A 21,943-nucleotide genomic window follows, 5' to 3' on the forward strand; every position below is an offset into this window, starting at 1 on the left:
TACAACACCAAACCCTAATGGCCAAGAGTAGCAGACGTGCTTTCCTGATATTCAATACTGAGTATATATGTATAGCGATGAGTTTAGAAAGTGTTGCCCATCTGGGCACTGCCTTACACACCCTCTTGGTAACATAAAATAATGGAGCTTTCCTAAACTGGGTGACAGACTTTCCCAAGCTACAATTTGCCAAACTTTTAAAGGGGTACTCCAGCTCTAAGACATAGTATCCTCTATCCAAAGGGTAGACATCACGACTCGGCCCCCGTGTGACTGCTGTCATGCCCCCTCTCATAGACTTGCATAGCGGGGCGGGGCATGATGTCACGCAGAGGTGTGACGTCACGATACTCCGGCCCCGTGGTCATCACGTGGCAGATTCTGAGCTGGCAGCGCGGCATGCAGCTCCCCAAGGTGGGTGCTGAATGCAAGATTGCGGGGGTCCCCAGCGGAGGGACCCCTGCGGTCAGACATCTTATGCCCTCTCCTTTGGATAGGGGATAAGATGTCTTAGGGCCGGAGTACCCCTTTAAGAATCTAGATTGAGAAGGGCACTGACAAACACTGAATGGCCACCAAAGAAGGAAAAGTTCCCATTGGCCCAATAATTCCCAATATGTGTACTCCGAAGCTCACAATCACCTTAGCTTTATGTGGCCATCCACTGTAATGGTCTACGACCTCAAAAGTCTGTCCATTGCCGAAGCACCATCTGCAGTTGACTTACCTGTTTAATATACTGTCCTGGGACGTCTTTGATAGCATTCAGGTTAAAGCCAAAACCTGAACCGCCCTTTTCCAGTCTGCATAGCCTAGGCTTGTGTTTTGGGTCAGGGGGAGAAGCAATAACTGTAGGTTGAACTGGCACCGGTGCAGGGGAGGGCTTGGCCGCTGGTGTTTCTACTGGTTTTGGAGTTTCTGTTTTGACTGGTTTTGGAGTCTTTGATGTTTTCAGATATAGAAATGGAGAGATGCCGGCCTGAAAGCAAACATTAAAGACATTATACCCTTCTTATGGGCACTAGCTGTGGATTACAGGTTTTTTTCACCTTATAGTCCCAATAAAACCAAAAATTCTAGACCTCCTGGTAGCGCATCCACCTTCTCCACATTGGGCACTCACTTTGGCATATATTTCATCTGTCACTTTGTTTGATATCAGTAGAGTGGTCTTATTTCCGCCCTTCCGGATGGCTTCCACCACTTGTTCATGATCAAAGCTCTCCACAGATTCTCCATTCACGGCCACAATGCGATCATACTCCTTGAGATCGGCTTTGTGCGCTGGGCTTTTTTGTTCAATCTCCACGACGAAGTGACCTGCGAAGAATACGGATTTGTTTTATTTTGAGAAGTAAAAAAATTCAAGTTAGGCCTGACCACTCAACTTTTTTAGACAGACAAAAATATCAAAATCCTTGGTGGTCTCCAGTGTTGGGGTTAATTTGACATTTTTCTGGTGGTCTAAGCCAGATGCTACTTTTAACTACTACATCCTCGGGAAGTCCTGTAGGTAATAGGGGACCTGGTAAATTTCTAATTTAGTGCTTAAAAACCATCCTTCGTGTATAATGGACTGATACGGGACTTTTATGGTGCCCAACACAGCGTTGTACAGGGTAAGAGCTATAAAGGGTGCAGAGTTAGGAGTTGTACCTAGGCTCTGGTGTGTGAGGGGACCCATAGTAGGTGGGTGGGTAGGGGGTGGGTGGATGTGTGTGTGGGTGCAGGGGGATTCGCTGCTGTAGCTTTTGCACAGGGGCCCTGAAGCTTCACCTTTTGCGGGCCATTAATGTACCGTATATACTCGAGTATAAGCCGAGTTTTTCAGCACGATTTTGGATGATGACGAAGGCCTGGCAGTGGTCTTCAACCAGCCGATGGCTGTCCGGGCATGCTGGGAGTTGTAGTTTTGCACCATCTGGAGGTCCGCAGGTTGAAGACCACTGACTGAAGGGATTGACAGGCGGTGATGATGACGGGGGGGGGAGGGATGATGACGGGGGGGGGATGATGACGGGGGTGTTAATGATGGGGGTGTGGATGATGACAGGGGGGAGGATGACGGGGGTCTGGATGATGACAGGGGGGGATGATGTAATTCCAACCCTAGGCTTATAGTCGAGTCAATAACTTTTCCTGGGTTTTTGGGGTAAAATTAGGGGCCTCGGCTTATATTCGGGACGACTTATACTCGAGTATATACGATATGTACTCATGAGATCATACAGAAATCTCTGTATAAGTACAGAACAAATGATACAAGTAATAAATGCCGTACTGCAGAAACTCCTTTCCCGTATGTAAAGAGATTGTTGCACCTTTTTATAGTACCTGCAGTTAACCCCTGTATTCCCCTTATGTCACGTTCACAGAGTCCCAGGAAGCTAAGATATGAGGTGCTGTAAGGCACAGTGCACAGCTGAGATCTCTCTTTCACTTACCAAGATAAACTAAAAAAAAATCAATTTTGACCCCTGAACCCTTCAGAGTCCATCCGTATGTAGTTTATATACAGTCACTGAGCCAAAGTACAGAAGGGTTAAACCAAGATAGTTTATTTACAGTGTTTTCACTAATAGATTTTATTAAATTTGATACATTTTTCCTATAAACTAAAGTGAACAATTCCTCCTGAAGGTTTATTTCGGATGATACGGTAACCGTTTGGTGCACCCTCTAATTTCTACACCTATAGCATACAAATACCCATCTTATTCGGCTCAGAGATTTTCATGACTGAAAATAAACCATGAATAAATATACGGGAAGGACCAATGTGGGGGGGGGGGGGGGGGGGGGCGGCTGCAGCCCTATTGTTCCGGTAAGATTTGGATTTCCTGTATAAAGGTTCTGCTAAACATATTTTTTAGAAATTAGTAGCAAAGACTGGGATGTGGGATGTAATGTACTGTAAGATTAGAAAAAATATATATATCCAGACCGAAAGAAGCATCATTTGATGCAAAACTAGCTGGTCGTCTAGTGACCTCCCCGCCGCTCCGCACCATCTCCTTCTCCCCTGAGCACAGCCCTGATGTTGATTGACCGCATGTTCTTCTCCTCTGATGGAAGATAAGACGGCAATAAAGACAAGCTTGAAGGTGGTGAGTTGCATCGTTTTTCTTACCTCATTAGTAATAAAAAAATATATATATATATACTTACATACCCCTGGTCCCCCAACTGGTCTCACTGCAGCTCAGGTTCAGTTCATTTAGAGCAGGACCTGCCCACTTATCCAAGCACTGGCTGAGATGTGACCGCGCTGCGGCAGGTTGATTGGCTGAGTAGGCAGGTCCTGCTCTAAGTGTTTGTCTTGGAATCATCGGAGGACTTGAAGCAGAGGAACCGAAGGGGACCAAGGGTAGGTGAGTATAGGTTATCTTTTAAACCCTTAAAGAGGTTTTCCAAGACCCGAGTTTAAGAACAATCCTAATGTGGTGTAATATTTGCCCCGCGTGCCTGAATGTTTTCCCTTCATTGTCTTGTGCTGTTCCCATGACATGCAGCATCTGCATTTTGTCAATATGCCACACTTCCTTCCTTAGTCCTGTTTCATTCCTCTCCTCCCGCCATGTGTAACACTGGGATCTTTTCTATTGCCCTGGATCCATCCCGTACTCCCTGATCCCAGCCTTAAATCTGCCCTGCCTATCCTACAGGATGTTGCTCCCTCCACCTTACTGACGCATCAGGTAACGTTTCACCATTTTTAGAAGGTTGGAGCCTTCTATGCAGGGCACAAGTCCAGCAGGAACGCAGGGGAATAGAGTTCCTGCACTTTTTCCACAGAAGGAACACCGTTCCCATTAGCAGGAGTTCTGCAGGACCAGCCCTTGAGTGGAAATCTTGGGTGAGTTCCAACACTTTTTTTTTCTCCAGGACTTGACCCCTGCTTCTATGCATTAATAAGATGTGAGAGGATGTACTTACATTTTTGTCAAGTGGTACCTGATGCACCTGCACCCAGATCAGAAAGCAGAGGGAAGAAAAATAGTGTCTATGCCCAGTGGCCAAAGGAGAGAGTGGGCCTTATAGCAAAGGTCGAAACGAGCCATCTATTATGGCATCTGATTTGGCCCCCCCAGGACAGAAAGGTCTGGTGTTTATTTCCCTTTACTTTCATGACCCATTGGTGAATTGCCCCATGCATTAATGGAGTACCCCAGCGAAAATTAACTTATCCCCTATTCCCAGAATAGGGGACAAGTAGCTGATCGCAGTGTAGCCGACCACTGAGACCCTCCGCGATCTCCAAGATGGGATGCCGACTCTCTCAGTGAGGAGCGGGTGTTGTCTACCGGTAGACGGCACGTGCTCCATTCATTTCTATGGGATCACTGATTACGCCCGAGAGCTGTATTCTGTCTTTTTGGTGCTCCCATAGAAATAAATGGAACATGTGCCGGCTGCAGCATGCGCTCCTCACTGAGCACCGGGTCCCATCCCGGAGATCGCAGGAAATCCCAGACGCTCTGCGATCAACTGCTTATGTGGATAGGGGATAAGGGATAAGGGGATAAGTACATTTTTGCTGGAGATCTCCTTTAAAGGGTTACTCCTCTACCCAGCATCCGGAACATTGATTTACAAATGCCGTGTGCTGGCTTTTGTGTTCATGCCCGCCCCCTCATGATGTCACGGCCTGCCCCCTCAATAAAAGTCTATGGGAAGGGGATACGATGGCCGTCCCGCCCCCTCAATACAAGTCTATGGGAGGGGGCGTGATGGCCGTCGTGCCCCTTTCCCATAGACTTTCATGGGGGGGGGGCAGGCCGTGACGTCACGAGGGGGCGGGAAGCCAGCACACAGCGTTCGGAACTCAATGTTCCGGATGCTGGGTAGCAGAGTAACCCTTTAATGAAAAGAGGAGTTCTGCAAAGTTTTTTATCAATAAAAAAAGGAATGGGACCAACCAAGATGGCCCCTGTCTCTCCAATGGGCCGATAGCAGCTGTAATGGTCTGCCACTATGGTACGTACGCCCTTGTCTACAGCAATCTTTTACAATGCACAATGCCAAACCTCACCCTTTCCAGCCTTATATATATATATATATATATATATATATATATATATATATATCACGGCCCTTGCTTTGTTTCCCGTTACCTTTCCGATTTTTCTCCTGTCTGAGATAAAAGCCGTAGCCGTCTGCTCCTTTGTCGAGCTCCACAATCCTCGGGGGAGTGGGCAGCAGATGCAGGGTCGCCTCCTCCGCGGAGATTTTTTTCTTCTGTTGAAGGAAATAGTCATCGGTTTCCTTATCCGCTACCAGGAACACGACGGAATCTCCAGACTCCTTTATCTGCAGGAAACCAGTAGAACATTTGTATTAATAGAGTGTTTGGGTGGGTTCATCTTCATCTTGGCTGACACCTAAGTAATATGTAGAAGAGAGTCGGAAACAAAATCTTCACCCAGCTTCTGAACTATCATTTATAGTCCTGGACTCCTGTAGTGGTAGGGAAGCCATTGGGCCTCTCGTGTGTGGTGTCCCAGTATCATCATTCCATCTACTTTCCACAAGAAGTAATGTTTTGCATACTGCAGTGTTTCTCAACCAGTGTGGCAAAACTACAACTCCTAGCATTGCCCGGACAGCCTTTGGCTGTCCGGGCATGCTGGGAGTTGTAGTTTTGCTACAGCTGGAAGCACACGGACTGGTAAACATTGCACCATATTAATTGCATACGCTGAGGTCTAACAGCATGTAAAGGGTTTTTATTACTACATTTACTGTACCCAGATGACTGATGCCTTGGTCACACGATGCTCCTAACCAATTGTTGCAGCTCTGCACTCGCTGGGTATTCCAGTCTGTCAGAAAAGTCTGCATATTTCCTAGGCCCTGCTATTGCTAGGTATACAAGACATACACCTTGGCCACTTGTGCTCTACCTAGGTAAAATTCTGTCCACAATGAAGTCACTGTTCCTGATCCTGTCCATGGTGTGAGGATAAAGTGTGTACATTCTTCATCGTCAAGTGGCAGTATTTCATTTTTGTCAGAAAGAAGAAGGCTGAACAAGGAACTCTCTGTTATACACTAATCTTTTTTTTTTTACCTCCAGTCGGAGTTACTGCCGCCTGGCTACAGTCACATGAGAAGTTTTCCTGCCACATCCTTCTGGGTTTCATGTTGCTGTTCCTGGGGGGTCTGACTGCTAGGACCCACGAAATCTCCAGAATGGGATACTGTCTCTAAGTGAGGAGCATGTGCAGTAGACGGCACCCGCTCCATTAATTTCTATGGAAGCACCAGAGATGCCCAAATGCTGTACTCGGGGGTCCTGTTCCAGAGATCGCTAGGGTGTCCCAACCGCCAGACCCCCACGATCAGCTACTTATCCCCTATCCTGTGGTTAGGATAAGATGTCTAGGAGCGGAGTACCCCTTTAACAATAGATAGTAGTTTGGTCACATTAAACATCCGGTTAGGCTACACCACCCAGCTATGTAACATATCATTTAATTGACTACAACTCCCAGCTGACTTTCACCACCATTACTCCTGTATGCACTACGCATGCACCAGGTCCATCGTGCCACCAACTCCAACTCTGCACCTCCCTTTAGAGATGCCCCTTTATGGGGCTACATTCTTCACACATAGAGCTCCAAATCCCACTCTTCACTGTCGCTCCTAGCACCACCCAAAAGCGACCACCGCCCAATAGCTACACCTCTAGATGTGATCTTACCTGCGTGACAAGTTCATTGTAGGAGCCATTCTCTATGTTCTTTCCATTTACTTCAATTATGCGGTCACCTTGCTTGACTCCGGCTTTGGCAGCCACACCATCTGCGGCCAGGCTCTCCAGGTAAAATCCTTCAGAGCCTAAAAAAAAACGAGAAACCTGATCTTAAAGGGGTACTCTGGTGGAAAACTTTTTCTTTTATTTTAAATGAACTGGTGCCAAAAAGTTACAAACAGATTTGTAAATTATTTCTATTAAAAAATCTTTATCCTTCCAGCACTTTTTAGCAGCTGTATGCTACAGAGGAAATTCTGTACTTTTTGAATTTCTTTTTTGTCTTGTCCACAGTGCTCTCTGCTGACACCTCTGTCCGTGTCAGGAACTGTCCAGAGCAGCATAGGTTTGCAATGGGGATTTTCTCCTGCTCTGGATAGTTCCTGATACGAGCATCAGGTGTCGGCAGAGAGCACTGTGGACAAGAAAAAAAAGAAATTCAAAAAAATAAAGATTTTCCTCTGTAGCAAACAGCTGCTAAAAAGTACTGAAAGGATTAAGATTTTTTCTAGAAGTAATTTACAAATTTGTTTAACTTTCTGGCACCAGTTCATTTTAAAAAAAAAGTTTTCCACCGGAGTACCCCTTTAATCACTGGGTATTGCAAAAATATATTTTGTATTTCAATTTCTCACTATTTTCAAGTAGTTTCTGTAGGAACATTCAGTAGGAACCTTCTCATCTTGTGTCGATCGTGCCCATCTGACTTACAATTATGACCCAATGTAACAAACCGTGTGATTGTGGTCTCAGAACATAACTTTTCAGGAACTTAAAGGGGTACTCCACTGGAAAACATTTTTTTTTAAATCAACTGGTGCAGAAAGTTAAACAGATTTGTAAATTACTTCTATTAAAAATGTTCATCCTTCCAGTACCTATCAGCGGCTGTATGATCCACAGGAAGTTCTTTTCTTTTTGAATTTCCTTTCTGTCTGACCACAGTGCTCTCTGCTGACACCTCTGTCCATGTCAGGAACTGTCCAGAGCAGGAGAGGTTTGCTATGGGGATTTGCTCCTGCTCTGGATAGTTCCTAAAATGGACATAGGTGTCAGCAGAGAGCACTGTGGTCAGACAGAAAGGAAATTCAAAAAGAAAAGAACTTCCTGTGGAACCTACAGCAGCTGGAAGGATTAAAGGGGTATTCCGGTGGAGAACATTTTTTTTTTTTTATCAACTGGTGCCTACTTATATAGGTTGGATATTGTCGCACTTCTGGAAAAAAATCATAACTTCATGCAGGAAAATTAATGCGTTTAAAATTGTCATTTCTGACCCCTATAACTTTTTTATTTTTCCGTGTATGGGGCGGTATGAGGGCTCATTTTTTGCGCCGTGATCTGAAGTTTTTAACGGTACCATTTTTGCATTGATAGGACTTATTGATCGGATTTGGACTTTGTAATTTTTTTGCGTGCACGCCATTGACCGTGCGGTTTAATTAACGATATATTTTTATAATTCGGACATTTCCGCACGTGGCGATACCACATATGTTTATTTTTATTTACACTGTGTTTTTTTTTTATGTGAAAAGGGGGGGGTGATTCAAACTTTTAATAGGGAAGGGGTTAAATGATATTTATTCACTTTTTTTTTTCCACTTTTTCTTTGCAGTGTTATAGCTCCCATAGGGACCTATAACACTACACACACTTATCTCTTATACTGATCATTGTTATCCCATAGGGACCTATAACACTGCACACACTTATCTCTTATACTGATCATTGTTATCCCATAGGGACCTATAACACTGCACACACTGATCTTTATCATTGATCACTGGTTTCTCATAAGAAACCAGTGATCGATGATTCTGCCGCTTGAGTACTCATGTCTGGATCTCAGGCACTGAGCAGTCATTCGGCGATCGGACAGCGAGGAGGCAAGTAGGGGCCCTCCCGCTGTCCTGTAAGCTGTCGGGATGCCGCGATTTCGCCGCGGCTATCCCGAACAGCCCACTGAGCTAACCGGCATGCTTTCAGTTTCACTTTAGACGCGGCGTTCAACTTTGAACGCCGCGTCTAAAGGGTTAATAGCGCGCAGCACAGCGATCAATGCCGCGCGCTATTAGCCACGGGTCCCGGCCGTTGTTAGAGGCCGGGCCCGACCCGCTATAGATCGGGAGTGGACACATGACGTTCCAGTACGTCATGTGTCCTTAAGGGGTTAAAGGGGTATTCCAGGAGAAAAAAAAAAAAATATATATATATATATTTATATATATATATATATATATATATATATATACTGGCTACAGAAAATTACACAGATTTGTAAATGACTTCTATTAAAATATCTTAATCCTTCCAATAATTATCAGCTGCTGAAGTTGAGTTGTTCTTTTCTGTCTGGCAACAGTGCTCTCTGCTGACACCTCTGCTTGTCTCGGGAACTGCACAGAGGAGAAGAGGTTTGCTATGGGGATTTGCTTCTACTCTGGACAGTTCCCGAGACAGGTGTCATGAGAGAGCACTTAGACGGAAAAAACAACTCAACTTCAGCAGCTCATAAGTACTGAAAGGATTAAGATTTTTCCTGGACAACCCCTTTAAAGGGGGTACTCCATCGAAAAACATCTTATCCCCTAGCTTACGTGTTCTTGACGTCACTCCACACCCTCTCCATTCATGTCTATGGGAGGAGGCGTGACGGCTACAACGTAGCCGTCACGCCTCCTCCCATAGACATGAATGGAGGGGGCATGGTGGCTGTAGTCACCAGTCATCCAGCACGGAGTTGAGTTCGCTCCGTGCATGAATGACTAGGGCACCCCCCCCCTCCCGATCAGACATCTTACCCCCTATCCTAGTAAGAGGTTTTTCGGCAGAGTACCCCTTTAACCCCACTCACTTTATTAGAGCCGAGCTGCCGTGTCCTGTGGACAGGCGTGACAGAGTTTTGGGAAGAAAGCAGCCATGTTTTTCTAATCCTCTACCATTCAAAGGTCCTCAACCCAGTCCTCAAGACCCACCAACAGTCCAGGATTTTAACTTTTTCCCTGAGGACTGGTTTGGGGACCACTGAGTCTACAACCCCATTGACATATGACGGCCATTTTGTGACTTCTTACTTTTTTGTGTCTTTAAGGAGAATCCAAATGAACTTTTGCCTTTAGCCAAGTAGCAGATTCTCGGCTTTGGAGACTCCTTTTCTTCTGAAGGTGCTTTACTCTCGGGCAGGTCCTTTGTATTCTTCTTGGAATTTAAATAAGAAACTTCATCCAGAACCGTCAGCGCCACAGATTTCCCACTGGCCTGAATCATCTCCACCACCTGTAAATGGTCAAAATCCACATTCATGAAGTCACCGGACTCACCACCATGGGGGAGATTTATCAAAACCTGTACAAAGGAAAAGTTGCCCAGTTGCCCATAGCAACCAATCAGATGGCTTCTTTCATTTCGCAGAGGCCTTGTTAAAAATGAAAGAAGCCATCTGATTGGTTGCTATAGGCAACTGGTCAACTTTATCCCTCCATATTGTTACTACAGTGATTACTGCCGGCGTTCAGCTTCTTCTCTAGTCACATCCAAAGCTTCATACTGATTCCCGCTGTTTTCCCTATACCTTTTACCAGAGGACGATGCATTACAGGAACTAAGAGAGAGAAGAGACTCCTCCCAGGGCTTTTATGGGGGAGACTCTGGTGAGGTCCCATTGGTCACTCTTAAGTCACCTGGTCACTGATACCACCTGGGTAACAATCACATGACAACTGATGGTCACATGTTAACCTTTCTTAAAGATACAACATTCTTATATACATAACATAGGGGATAATATACAATTACAGTAGAACAGATACAGGGGGGGGGGGGGGGGTTAGGGGACACTGCAGGGAGGCTGCCTGACAGGGCAGCAAGGGTAACAGCTGCCGTACTGGGCCACCACACCTCGACATATCAAAAATATATTTTTTTATGACAGTACCTAGCACTTGTGCTCTAAATGTGGAAAGTAAATTGCAGTTGAATTGTCTCCTAAAACATTTTTTGGAACTCCCCCTATGATAGCACCCTGTAGGTCAATAGTAATAGGTTGGCCTGACCTGGGATAAAGGCCCCAATGATCATCTGCTGAGCCCGGGGATTTTGGTGAGACTGGCCAATTGTCTACTATATAAGGGGGCCACCTGACTCTCCTCTGACAAAGAAAGAGAAGAATTTTGGAGTTTACCTGCCCAACCTTTTTTGTTCTCGGAGAGATATGCCACCACCAGAGGAGTCTGTCAGGGGCTTACCCCTCCTCTTCCTGTTTATAACACATTGAGGCTATTGTTACACGACAGAATTTCCGAACATCCAATTCCGCGTCCGCACTCATTTGGGTGGTTACTGGCTTGTGCAGATTTTGTGGGGAATCAGATGGGTTGAACCCTTGCAGTCCTGCTTGCCCAGTTCACTTCCCAACTTATGGACACATCAGCCACTAACCCAAAAGCCAGTCTTTACCCTACATCTCCATAGATACCAGGCTGTCAGCCATAGCTACACCAATGGAAATAAGCTCATCCATAATATCCCATATGGAACAAGTCAAGAAAACTCTTCATTACCTTCACGTGTTCTGTGTCATCCACAAATACCCCATTGACTTTCATGACTCGGTCTCCATCTTTTAAGCCAGCTTTATCTGCGATGCTTCCTTTCTCCACCGACCGGACCAGGTGACCGGGTTCATCCTGCTCGATGCGTAAGAAAAATCCATAACCTTTTCCTTCCTCTTTGGTTAGACTGCACTCACGGGTCTTGGTGTTCAGGGCCATGTCTGTGGTAGAAGAGACATTTATTGTACAAATGACATATTAGGGGCAAAATAAAGGAAAATACCGTATACTGTAAGTCTTGGAGTCATCCTCTTCCACACTTTATAATTGGGTTTTAAAGGGGTATTCCAGGAAAAAACTTTTTTTCATATATCAACTGGCTCCAGAAAGTTAAACAGATTTGTAAATTACTTCTATTAAAAAATCTTAATCCTTTCAGTACTTATGAGCTTCTGAAGTTAAGGTTGTTCTTCTCTGTCTAAGTGTTCACTGATGACACGTGTCTCGGGAAACGCCCAGTTTAGAAGAAGTTTGCTATGGGGATTTGCTTCTAAACTGGGAGTTTCCCGAGACACGTGTCATCAGAGAGAACTTAGACAGAAAAGAACAACCTTAACTTCAGAAGCTCATAAGTACTGAAAGGATTAAGATTTTTTAATAGAAGTAATTTACAAATCTGTTTAACTTTCTGGAGCCAGTTGATATATTAAAAAAAAGTTTTTTTCCTGGATAACCCCTTTTTAAGTAACCAATATGGCTGCCATTAGGACTCTGAGAACCATCATATACTACCAATTCAATAAAACCAATATGGCAGCCATTTCAACTTTCAGATGGGTTGAACTTCCTTTCCAAACTTTCAAGGGAACTATCTTATTACTGATATAATGTTAATATTTGTCTTCTCCACTACCCAAAATGTATATTTTTTAAGTAGTTTTTTTTTAGTTTATTTGAATAAATATATTTCTATTTTCTGACTTCATTTTTTTACATTTCATTTTGTGTACCTTATAGTGAAGGTAGCCATCTTGCCTGAACAGTTTTTAACAACATTTAGAGATTTGCCTTACAGCGGCACCAATGGACAAAAGAAACAAAAAACTGTCCCATTGACATGGATGGGAAAGGTGTCTGGCTTGCTCTGTGACCTTTAAAGAGATCCCACAGGGAGGGGGAGGCTGAGCTCTGAGCTTCATCTATAGTGAGGATCCTGTCTAATCTTTATATTGGTGTTACCTTTTTACTGTAATCCTATAGGTGATGATAAGAAGGAGACTACTGGGAAGTGATCTGTACAGAAATGGAAGTCTTAGCTTAGTTTCAAGCCTAGTGGCCAAAATGGGAACTGCAAGATTTCAAGCATATTTGTCATTTCAGAAGACTTTTCAGCATGAGCTGTCCTGTGTGTGCACATGAGGAGCAGCACTATCTCTGGCCATTATATAACTTTATGGTATTCTTCAGGAGATTTTTTGCTCTGCAGCCTTCATCTCTAAATTTCAGTACTCCCAGAGTTGTTGGGTGGAGCTCCCTCTTCCCTCCTCCATAGACTTGTACTGCTTGTCTGGAGCTCCCTCTTCCCTCCTCCACAGACTTGTATTGCTTGTCTGGAGCTCTCTTTCCCCCCCTCCATAGACTTATATTGCTTGTCTGGAGCTCCCTTCACCCCCCTTAATAGACTTGTATTGTTTGTCTGAAGCTTCTGCCTCCCTCTTCCATAGACTTGTATTGCTTGTCTGGAGCTCCCTTTTCCCCATCCATAGACTTGTATTGCTTGTCTGGAGCTCCCTCCTCCATAGACTTGTATTGCTTGTCTGGAGCTCCCTCCTCCCCATCGATAGACTTGTATTGCTTGTCTGGAGTTCCCTCCTCCCCCCTCCATAGACTTGTATTGCTTGTCTGAAGTTCCCTCCTCCCCTCTCCATAGACTTGTATTGCTTGTCTGGAGTTCCCTCCTCCCCCCTCCATAGACTTGTATTGCTTGTCTGGAGCTCCCTTTTCCCCATTCATAGACTTGTATTGCTTGTCTGGAGCTCCCTCCTCCATAGACTTGTATTGCTTGTCTGGAGCTCCCTCCTCCCCATCGATAGACTTGTATTGCTTGTCTGGAGTTCCCTCCTCCCCCCTCCATAGACTTGTATTGCTTGTCTGGAGTTCCCTCCTCCCCTCTCCATAGACTTGTATTGCTTGTCTGGAGTTCCCTCCTCCCCCCTCCATAGACTTGTATTGCTTGTCTGGAGCTCCATTCTCTCCCCTCCATAGACTTGTATTGCTGGTCTGGAGATCCCTCCTCTACCCTCCATAGACTTGTATTGCTGGTCTGGAGATCCCTCCTCCCCTCTCCATAGACTTCTATTGCTTGTCTGGAGCTCCATTCTCTCCCCTCCATAGACTTGTATTGCTTGTCTGGAGCTCCATTCTCTCCCCTCCATAGACTTGTATTGCTTGTCTGGAGCTCCATTCTCTCCCCTCCATAGACTTGTATCGCTTGTCTGGAGCTCCATTCTCTCCCCTCCATAGACTTGTATCGCTTGTCTGGAGCTCCATTCTCTCCCCACCATAGACTTGTATTGCTTGTCTGGAGCTCCCTCCTCTCCCCATCCATAGACTTGTATTGCTTGTCTGGAGCTCCCTCCTCTCCCCATCCATAGACTTGTATTGCTTGTCTGGAGCTCCCTCCTCTCCCCTCCATAGACTTGTATATCTTGTCTGGAGCTCCCTCCTCTCCCCTCCATAGACTTGTATCGCTTTTCTGGAGCTCCCTCCTTCCCCTCCATAGACTTGTATTGCTTGTCTGGAGCTCTCTCCACCACCTCCATAGACTTGAATTGTTCGTTTCGAGCTCCATTCTTCCCCCTCCATAGACTTGCATCGCTTGTCCATAGATCTGAGTTATTTTCCAAAAATAGTGCCACCCCTATCCTCAGGTCATGTGTGGTACTGCAGCTCAGTTCCATTAAAGTTAGTAGAGATAAGCTGCAATACCACACGCAATCTGAAGATAGGGGTGGCGCTGTTTTTGGAAGAAATCAGCTGTGTTTTTCTGATCCTGGATAATCCCTTCTATATGGAGGAGGATTTGTTATGATTTTATGCAAATTGCACCCAAACCCCCCCCCCCCCAAAAAAAAAAAAAAACGTGACCTGCCCATATCTTGTAAACAAACCCTTAGTACAGTGTTTTCCAAGCTGTGTGTCTCCGCCTCTTGTGAAACTACTACTCCCAGCATGCCCGGACAGCTTTCAGCTGTCCGGGCATGCTGGGAGTTGTAGTTTCACAACAGCCAAAAACACACTGTTTGCAAAACACTGCTTTAGTGAAATGTAATCCCTTATAAGTACATAAGAGTATAAGTATATAAGAGTAGGACCCCTCCATGAATGTGACATAGTGGTAAAATTCAAGTCACAATGGCCCAAATAGAGGGGTGCCTAAAAAATTCCAAAAAAAAAATAAAAAAAAGCCCATAAGAAATAAAAACAGTCTACAGCAAAAGATTCCATAGCCGGCTCCATGTAACATGCAGATCACCGGGGTTTCTCCTTCACGCTGCTCTGTGCAGATTGTTCTTTGACATAAAGTGGCACATAAATAACGGCAGGTAGTAACCATTAAGATCTACGTATATATTGTGTATATAAAGCGCCAGCCTTACCTGTCAGATGGGGATGGGGAGGTCGGCTCGCTGTCCTCGCACTGAGGATGAAGTCTTACCTTCGCATGGCACACATCGGCTGGACTTTGGTTGGGCAAAGGTTAAATTAAAAGATGATCTATTTAACTCCGCATTAGTGGATAACCGGGGGACTTTATCTCCTGTCAGTTTTGTCATGGGGACTATTACGGTCAGCGTTGTGTTGTGAAGTACCGTACAGCAGCAATAGCATCCTGGGGTACAGGATAATAACACTTGGGGTACAGGATGGTAACACTCGGGGTACAGGATAATAACACTTGGGGTACAGGATGATAACACTTGGGGTACAGGATGATAACACTTGGGGTACAGGATGATAACACTTGGGGTACAGGATGATAACACTTGGGGTACAGGATAATAACACTTGGGGTACAGGATGATAACACTTGGGGTACAGGATGATAACACTTGGGGTACAGGATAATAACACTTGGGGTACAGGATGATAACACTTGGGGTACAGGATGATAACACTTGGGGTACAGGATAATAACACTTGGGGTACAGGATGATAACACTTGGAGTACAGGGTGATGACACTTGGGGTACAGGATAATAACACTTGGGGTACAGGATGATAACACTTGGGGTACAGGATGATAACACTTGGGGTACAGGATGATAACACTTGGGGTACAGGATAATAACACTTGGGGTACAGGATGATAACACTTGGAGTACAGGGTGATGACACTTGGGGTACAGGATAATAACACTTGGGGTACAGGATGATAACACTTGGGGTACTGGATAATAATACTTGGGGTACAGGATAATAACAGTTGGAGTACAGGATAATAACACTTGGGGTACAGGATAATGACACTTGGGGTACAGGATAATAACACTTGGGGTACAGGATGATGACACTTGGGGTACAGGATGATAACACTTGGGATACAGGATGATGACACTTGGGGTACAGGATGACAACACTTGGGGTACAGGATAATAACACTCAGGGTACAGGATAAAGACACTTGGGGTACAGGATAATGACACTTGGGGTACAGGATAATGACACTTGGGGTACAGGATAATGACATTTGGGGTACAGGATAATAACACTTGGGGTACAGGATGATAACACTCGGGGTACAGGATGATAACACTTGGGGTACAGGATAATAACACTTGGGGTAAAGGATGATAACACTTGGGGTACAGAATGATAACACTTGGGGTACAGGATGATGGCACTTGGGGTACAGAATGATAACACTTGGGGTACAGGATGATGACACTTGGAGTACAGGATGATAACACTTGGGGTACAGGATGATGGCACTTGGGGTACAGGATAATGACACTTGGGGTACAGGATGATGACACTTGGGGTACAGGATGATGACACTTGGGGTACAGGATAATAACACTTGGGGTACAGGATGATAACACTTGGGGTACAGGATAATAACACTTGGGGTACAGGATGATGAGACTTGGGGTACAGGATAATAACACTTGGGGTAAAGGATGATAACACTTGGGGTACAGGATGATAACACTTGGGGTACAGGATGATGGCACTTGGGGTACAGAATGATAACACTTGGGGTACAGGATGATGACACTTGGGGTACAGGATGATAACACTTGGGGTACATGATGATAACACATGGGCTCCAGGATGATGACACTTGGGGTACAGGATGATAACACTTGGGGTACAGGATGATGACACTTGGGGTACAGGATGATGACACTTGGTGTACAGGATGATAACACTTGGGGTACAGGATGATAACACTTGGGGTACAGGATAATAATACTTGGGGTACAGGATAAAGACACTTGGGGTACAGGATGATAACACTTGGGGTACAGGATGATAACACTTGGGGTACAGGATAATAACACTTGGGGTACAGGATGATGAGACTTGGGGTACAGCATAATAACACTTGGGGTACAGGATAATAACACTTGGGGTACAGGATGATAACACTTGGGGTACAGGATAATAACACTTGGGGTACAGAATGATGACACTTGGGGTACAGGATGATGACACTTGGGGTACAGAATGATGACACTTGGGGTACAGGATGATAACACTTGGGGTACATGATGATAACACATGGGCTCCAGGATGATAACACTTGGGGTACTGGATAATGACACTTGGGGTACAGGATGATGACACTTGGGGTACAGGATGATAACACTTGGGGATGATGACACTTGGGGTACAGGATGATGACACTTGGTGTACAGGATGATAACACTTGGGGTACAGGATGATAACACTTGGGGCACAGGATAATAATACTTGGGGTACAGGATAAAGACACTTGGGGTACAGGATGATAACACTTGGGGTACAGGATAATAACACTCGGGGTACAGGATGATAACACTTGGGGTACAGGATGATGACACTTGGGGTACAGAATGATAACACTTGGGGTACAGAATGATTACACTTGGGGTACAGGATGATAACACTTGGGGTACAGGATGATAACACTTGGGGTACAAGATGATAACACTTGGGGTACAGGATGATAACACTTGGGGTACAGGATGATAACACTTGGGGTACAGGATAATAACACTTGGGGTACAGGATGATGAGACTTGGGGTACAGCATAATAACACTTGGGGTACAGGATAATAACACTTGGGGTACAGGATGATAACACTTGGGGTACAGGATAATAACACTTGGGGTACAGAATGATGACACTTGGGGTACAGGATGATGACACTTGGGGTACAGAATGATGACACTTGGGGTACAGGATGATAACACTTGGGGTACAGGATGATAACACATGGGCTCCAGGATGATAACACATGGGGTACTGGATAATGACACTTGGGGTACAGGATGATGACACTTGGGGTACAGGATGATAACACTTGGGGATGATGACACTTGGGGTACAGGATGATGACACTTGGTGTACAGGATGATAACACTTGGGGTACAGGATGATAACACTTGGGGTACAGGATGATAACACTTGGGGCACAGGATAATAATACTTGGGGTACAGGATAAAGACACTTGGGGTACAGGATGATAACACTTGGGGTACAGGATAATAACACTCGGGGTACAGGATGATAACACTTGGGGTACAGGATGATGACACTTGGGGTACAGAATGATAACACTTGGGGTACAGAATGATTACACTTGGGGTACAGGATGATAACACTTGGGGTACAGGATGATAACACTTGGGGTACAAGATGATAACACTTGGGGTACAGGATGATAACACTTGGGGTACAGGATGATAACACTTGGGGTACAGGATGATAACACTTGGGGTACAGAATGATTACACTTGTGGTACAGGATAATAACACTTGGGGTACAGGATGATAACACTTGGGGTACAGGATGATAACACTTGGGGTACAGGATAATAACACTTGGGGTACAGGATGATAACACTTGTGGTACAGGATAATAACACTTGGGGTACAGGATGATGACACTTGGGGTACAGGATAATAACACTTGGGGTACAGGATGATAACACTTGGGGTACAGGATAATAACACTTGGGGTACAGGATGATGAGACTTGGGGTACAGGATAATAACACTTGGGGTAAAGGATGATAACACTTGGGGTACAGGATGATAACACTTGGGGTACAGGATGATGACACTTGGGGTACAGGATGATAACACTTGGGGTACATGATGATAACACATGGGCTCCAGGATGATGACACTTGGGGTACAGGATGATAACACTTGGGGTACAGGATGATAACACTTGGTGTACAGGATGATAACACTTGGGGTACAGGATGATGACACTTGGGGTACAGGATGATGACACTTGGTGTACAGGATGATGACACTTGGGGTACAGGATGATAACACTTGGGGTACAGGATAATAATACTTGGGGTACAGGATAAAGACACTTGGGGTACAGGATGATAACACTTGGGGTGCAGGATGATAACACTTGGGGTACATGATAATAACACTTGGGGTACAGGATGATGAGACTTGGGGTACAGCATAATAACACTTGGGGTACAGGATAATAACACTTGGGGTACAGGATGATAACACTTGGGGTACAGGATAATAACACTTGGGGTACAGAATGATGACACTTGGGGTACAGGATGATAACACTTGGGGTACATGATGATAACACATGGGCTCCAGGATGATAACACTTGGGGTACTGGATAATGACACTTGGGGTACAGGATGATAACACTTGGGGTACATGATGATAACACATGGGCTCCAGGATGATAACACTTGGGGTACTGGATAATGACACTTGGGGTACAGGATGATGACACTTGGGGTACAGGATGATAACACTTGGGGATGATGACACTTGGGGTACAGGATGATGACACTTGGGGTACAGGATGATAACACTTGGGGTACAGGATGATAACACTTGGGGTACAGGATAATAACACTTGGGGTACAGGATGATAACACTTGGGGTACAGGATGATGACACTTGGGGTACAGGATTGTAACACTTGGGGTACAGGATGATAACACTTGGGGTACAGGATAATAACACGGGGTACAGGATGATAACACTTGGGGTACTGGATAATGACACTTGGGGTACAGGATGATGACACTTGGGGATGATGACACTTGGGGTACAGGATGATGACACTTGGTGTACAGGATGATAACACTTGGGGTACAGGATGATAACACTTGGGTAACAGGATAATAATACTTGGGGTACAGGATAAAGACACTTGGTGTACAGGATGATAACACTTGGGGTACAGGATAATAACACTCGGGGTACAGGATGATAACACTTGGGGTACATGATGATGACACTTGGGGTACAGGATGATAACACTTGGGGTACAGAATGATTACACTTGGGGTACAGGATAATAACACTTGGGGTACAGGATGATAACACTTGGGGTACAAGATGATAACACTTGGGGTACAGGATGATAACACTTGGGGTACAGGATGATAACACTTGGGGTACAGGATGATAACACTTGGGGTACAGAATGATTACACTTGTGGTACAGGATAATAACACTTGGGGTACAGGATGATAACACTTGGGGTACAGGATGATAACACTTGGGGTACAGGATAATAACACTTGGGGTACAGGATGATGAGACTTGGGGTACAGCATAATAACACTTGGGGTACAGGATAATAACACTTGGGGTACAGGATAATAACACTTGGGGTACAGAATGATGACACTTGGGGTACAGGATGATGACACTTGGGGTACAGAATGATGACACTTGGGGTACAGGATGATAACACTTGGGGTACATGATGATAACACATGGGCTCCAGGATGATAACACTTGGGGTACTGGATAATGACACTTGGGGTACAGGATGATGACACTTGGGGTACAGGATGATAACACTTGGGGATGATGACACTTGGGGTACAGGATGATGACACTTGGGGTACAGGATGATAACACTTGGGGTACAGGATGATAACACTTGGGGTACAGGATAATAACACTTGGGGTACAGGATGATAACACTTGGGGTACAGGATGATGACACTTGGGGTACAGGATTGTAACACTTGGGGTACAGGATGATAACACTTGGGGTACAGGATAATAACACTTGGGGTACAGGATGATAACACTTGGGGTACAGGATGATAACACTTGGGGTACAGGATGATAACACTTGGGGTACAGGATAATAACAATTGGGGTACAGGATGATGAGACTTGGGGTACAGCATAATAACACTTGGGGTACAGGATAATAACACTTGGGGTACAGGATAATAACACTTGGGGTACAGAATGATGACACTTGGGGTACAGGATGATGACACTTGGGGTACAGAATGATGACACTTGGGGTACAGGATGATAACACTTGGGGTACATGATGATAACACATGGGCTCCAGGATGATAACACTTGGGGTACTGGATAATGACACTTGGGGTACAGGATGATGACACTTGGGGTACAGGATGATAACACTTGGGGATGATGACACTTGGGGTACAGGATGATGACACTTGGGGTACAGGATGATAACACTTGGGGTACAGGATGATAACACTTGGGGTACAGGATAATAACACTTGGGGTACAGGATGATAACACTTGGGGTACAGGATGATGACACTTGGGGTACAGGATTGTAACACTTGGGGTACAGGATGATAACACTTGGGGTACAGGATAATAACACGGGGTACAGGATGATAACACTTGGGGTACTGGATAATGACACTTGGGGTACAGGATGATGACACTTGGGGATGATGACACTTGGGGTACAGGATGATGACACTTGGTGTACAGGATGATAACACTTGGGGTACAGGATGATAACACTTGGGTAACAGGATAATAATACTTGGGGTACAGGATAAAGACACTTGGTGTACAGGATGATAACACTTGGGGTACAGGATAATAACACTCGGGGTACAGGATGATAACACTTGGGGTACATGATGATGACACTTGGGGTACAGGATGATAACACTTGGGGTACAGAATGATTACACTTGGGGTACAGGATAATAACACTTGGGGTACAGGATGATAACACTTGGGGTACAAGATGATAACACTTGGGGTACAGGATGATGACACTTGGGGTACAGAATGATGACACTTGGGGTACAGGATGATGACACTTGGGGTACAGAATGATGACACTTGGGGTACAGGATGATAACACTTGGGGTACATGATGATAACACATGGGCTCCAGGATGATAACACTTGGGGTACTGGATAATGACACTTGGGGTACAGGATGATGACACTTGGGGTACAGGATGATAACACTTGGGGATGATGACACTTGGGGTACAGGATGATGACACTTGGGGTACAGGATGATAACACTTGGGGTACAGGATGATAACACTTGGGGTACAGGATAATAACACTTGGGGTACAGGATGATAACACTTGGGGTACAGGATGAT

General features: G+C 45.0%; 1 protein-coding gene across 15 annotated transcripts in view; it reads right to left on the reverse strand.

Annotated features, from left to right (window-relative positions):
* The window catches only part of LOC130357207 (Na(+)/H(+) exchange regulatory cofactor NHE-RF3-like), a 69,285-nt gene that overhangs the window by 20,733 nt on the left and 26,609 nt on the right, over positions 1-21,943 (reverse strand). For 10 of the 15 annotated variants that reach the window (XM_056559782.1, XM_056559783.1, XM_056559785.1 and 7 more), the window contains 6 exons: positions 11,320-11,531; positions 9,835-10,036; positions 6,707-6,843; positions 5,115-5,310; positions 1,124-1,320; positions 728-979 (listed from right to left, as the gene is read on the reverse strand). In XM_056559782.1, coding sequence (XP_056415757.1) covers positions 728-979; positions 1,124-1,320; positions 5,115-5,310; positions 6,707-6,843; positions 9,835-10,036; positions 11,320-11,531 — 1,196 coding nt within the window. Of the gene's footprint in view, positions 1-727; positions 980-1,123; positions 1,321-5,114; positions 5,311-6,706; positions 6,844-9,834; positions 10,037-10,253; positions 10,372-11,319; positions 11,532-14,969; positions 15,248-21,943 lie in introns of those variants that run through there. The other 5 variants (XM_056559791.1, XM_056559792.1, XM_056559789.1 and 2 more) reach the window with 4 other exon arrangements.

This window comes from Hyla sarda, chromosome 2 (assembly GCF_029499605.1).
Source record: "Hyla sarda isolate aHylSar1 chromosome 2, aHylSar1.hap1, whole genome shotgun sequence".
NCBI classification, from domain to species: domain Eukaryota; kingdom Metazoa; phylum Chordata; class Amphibia; order Anura; family Hylidae; genus Hyla; species Hyla sarda.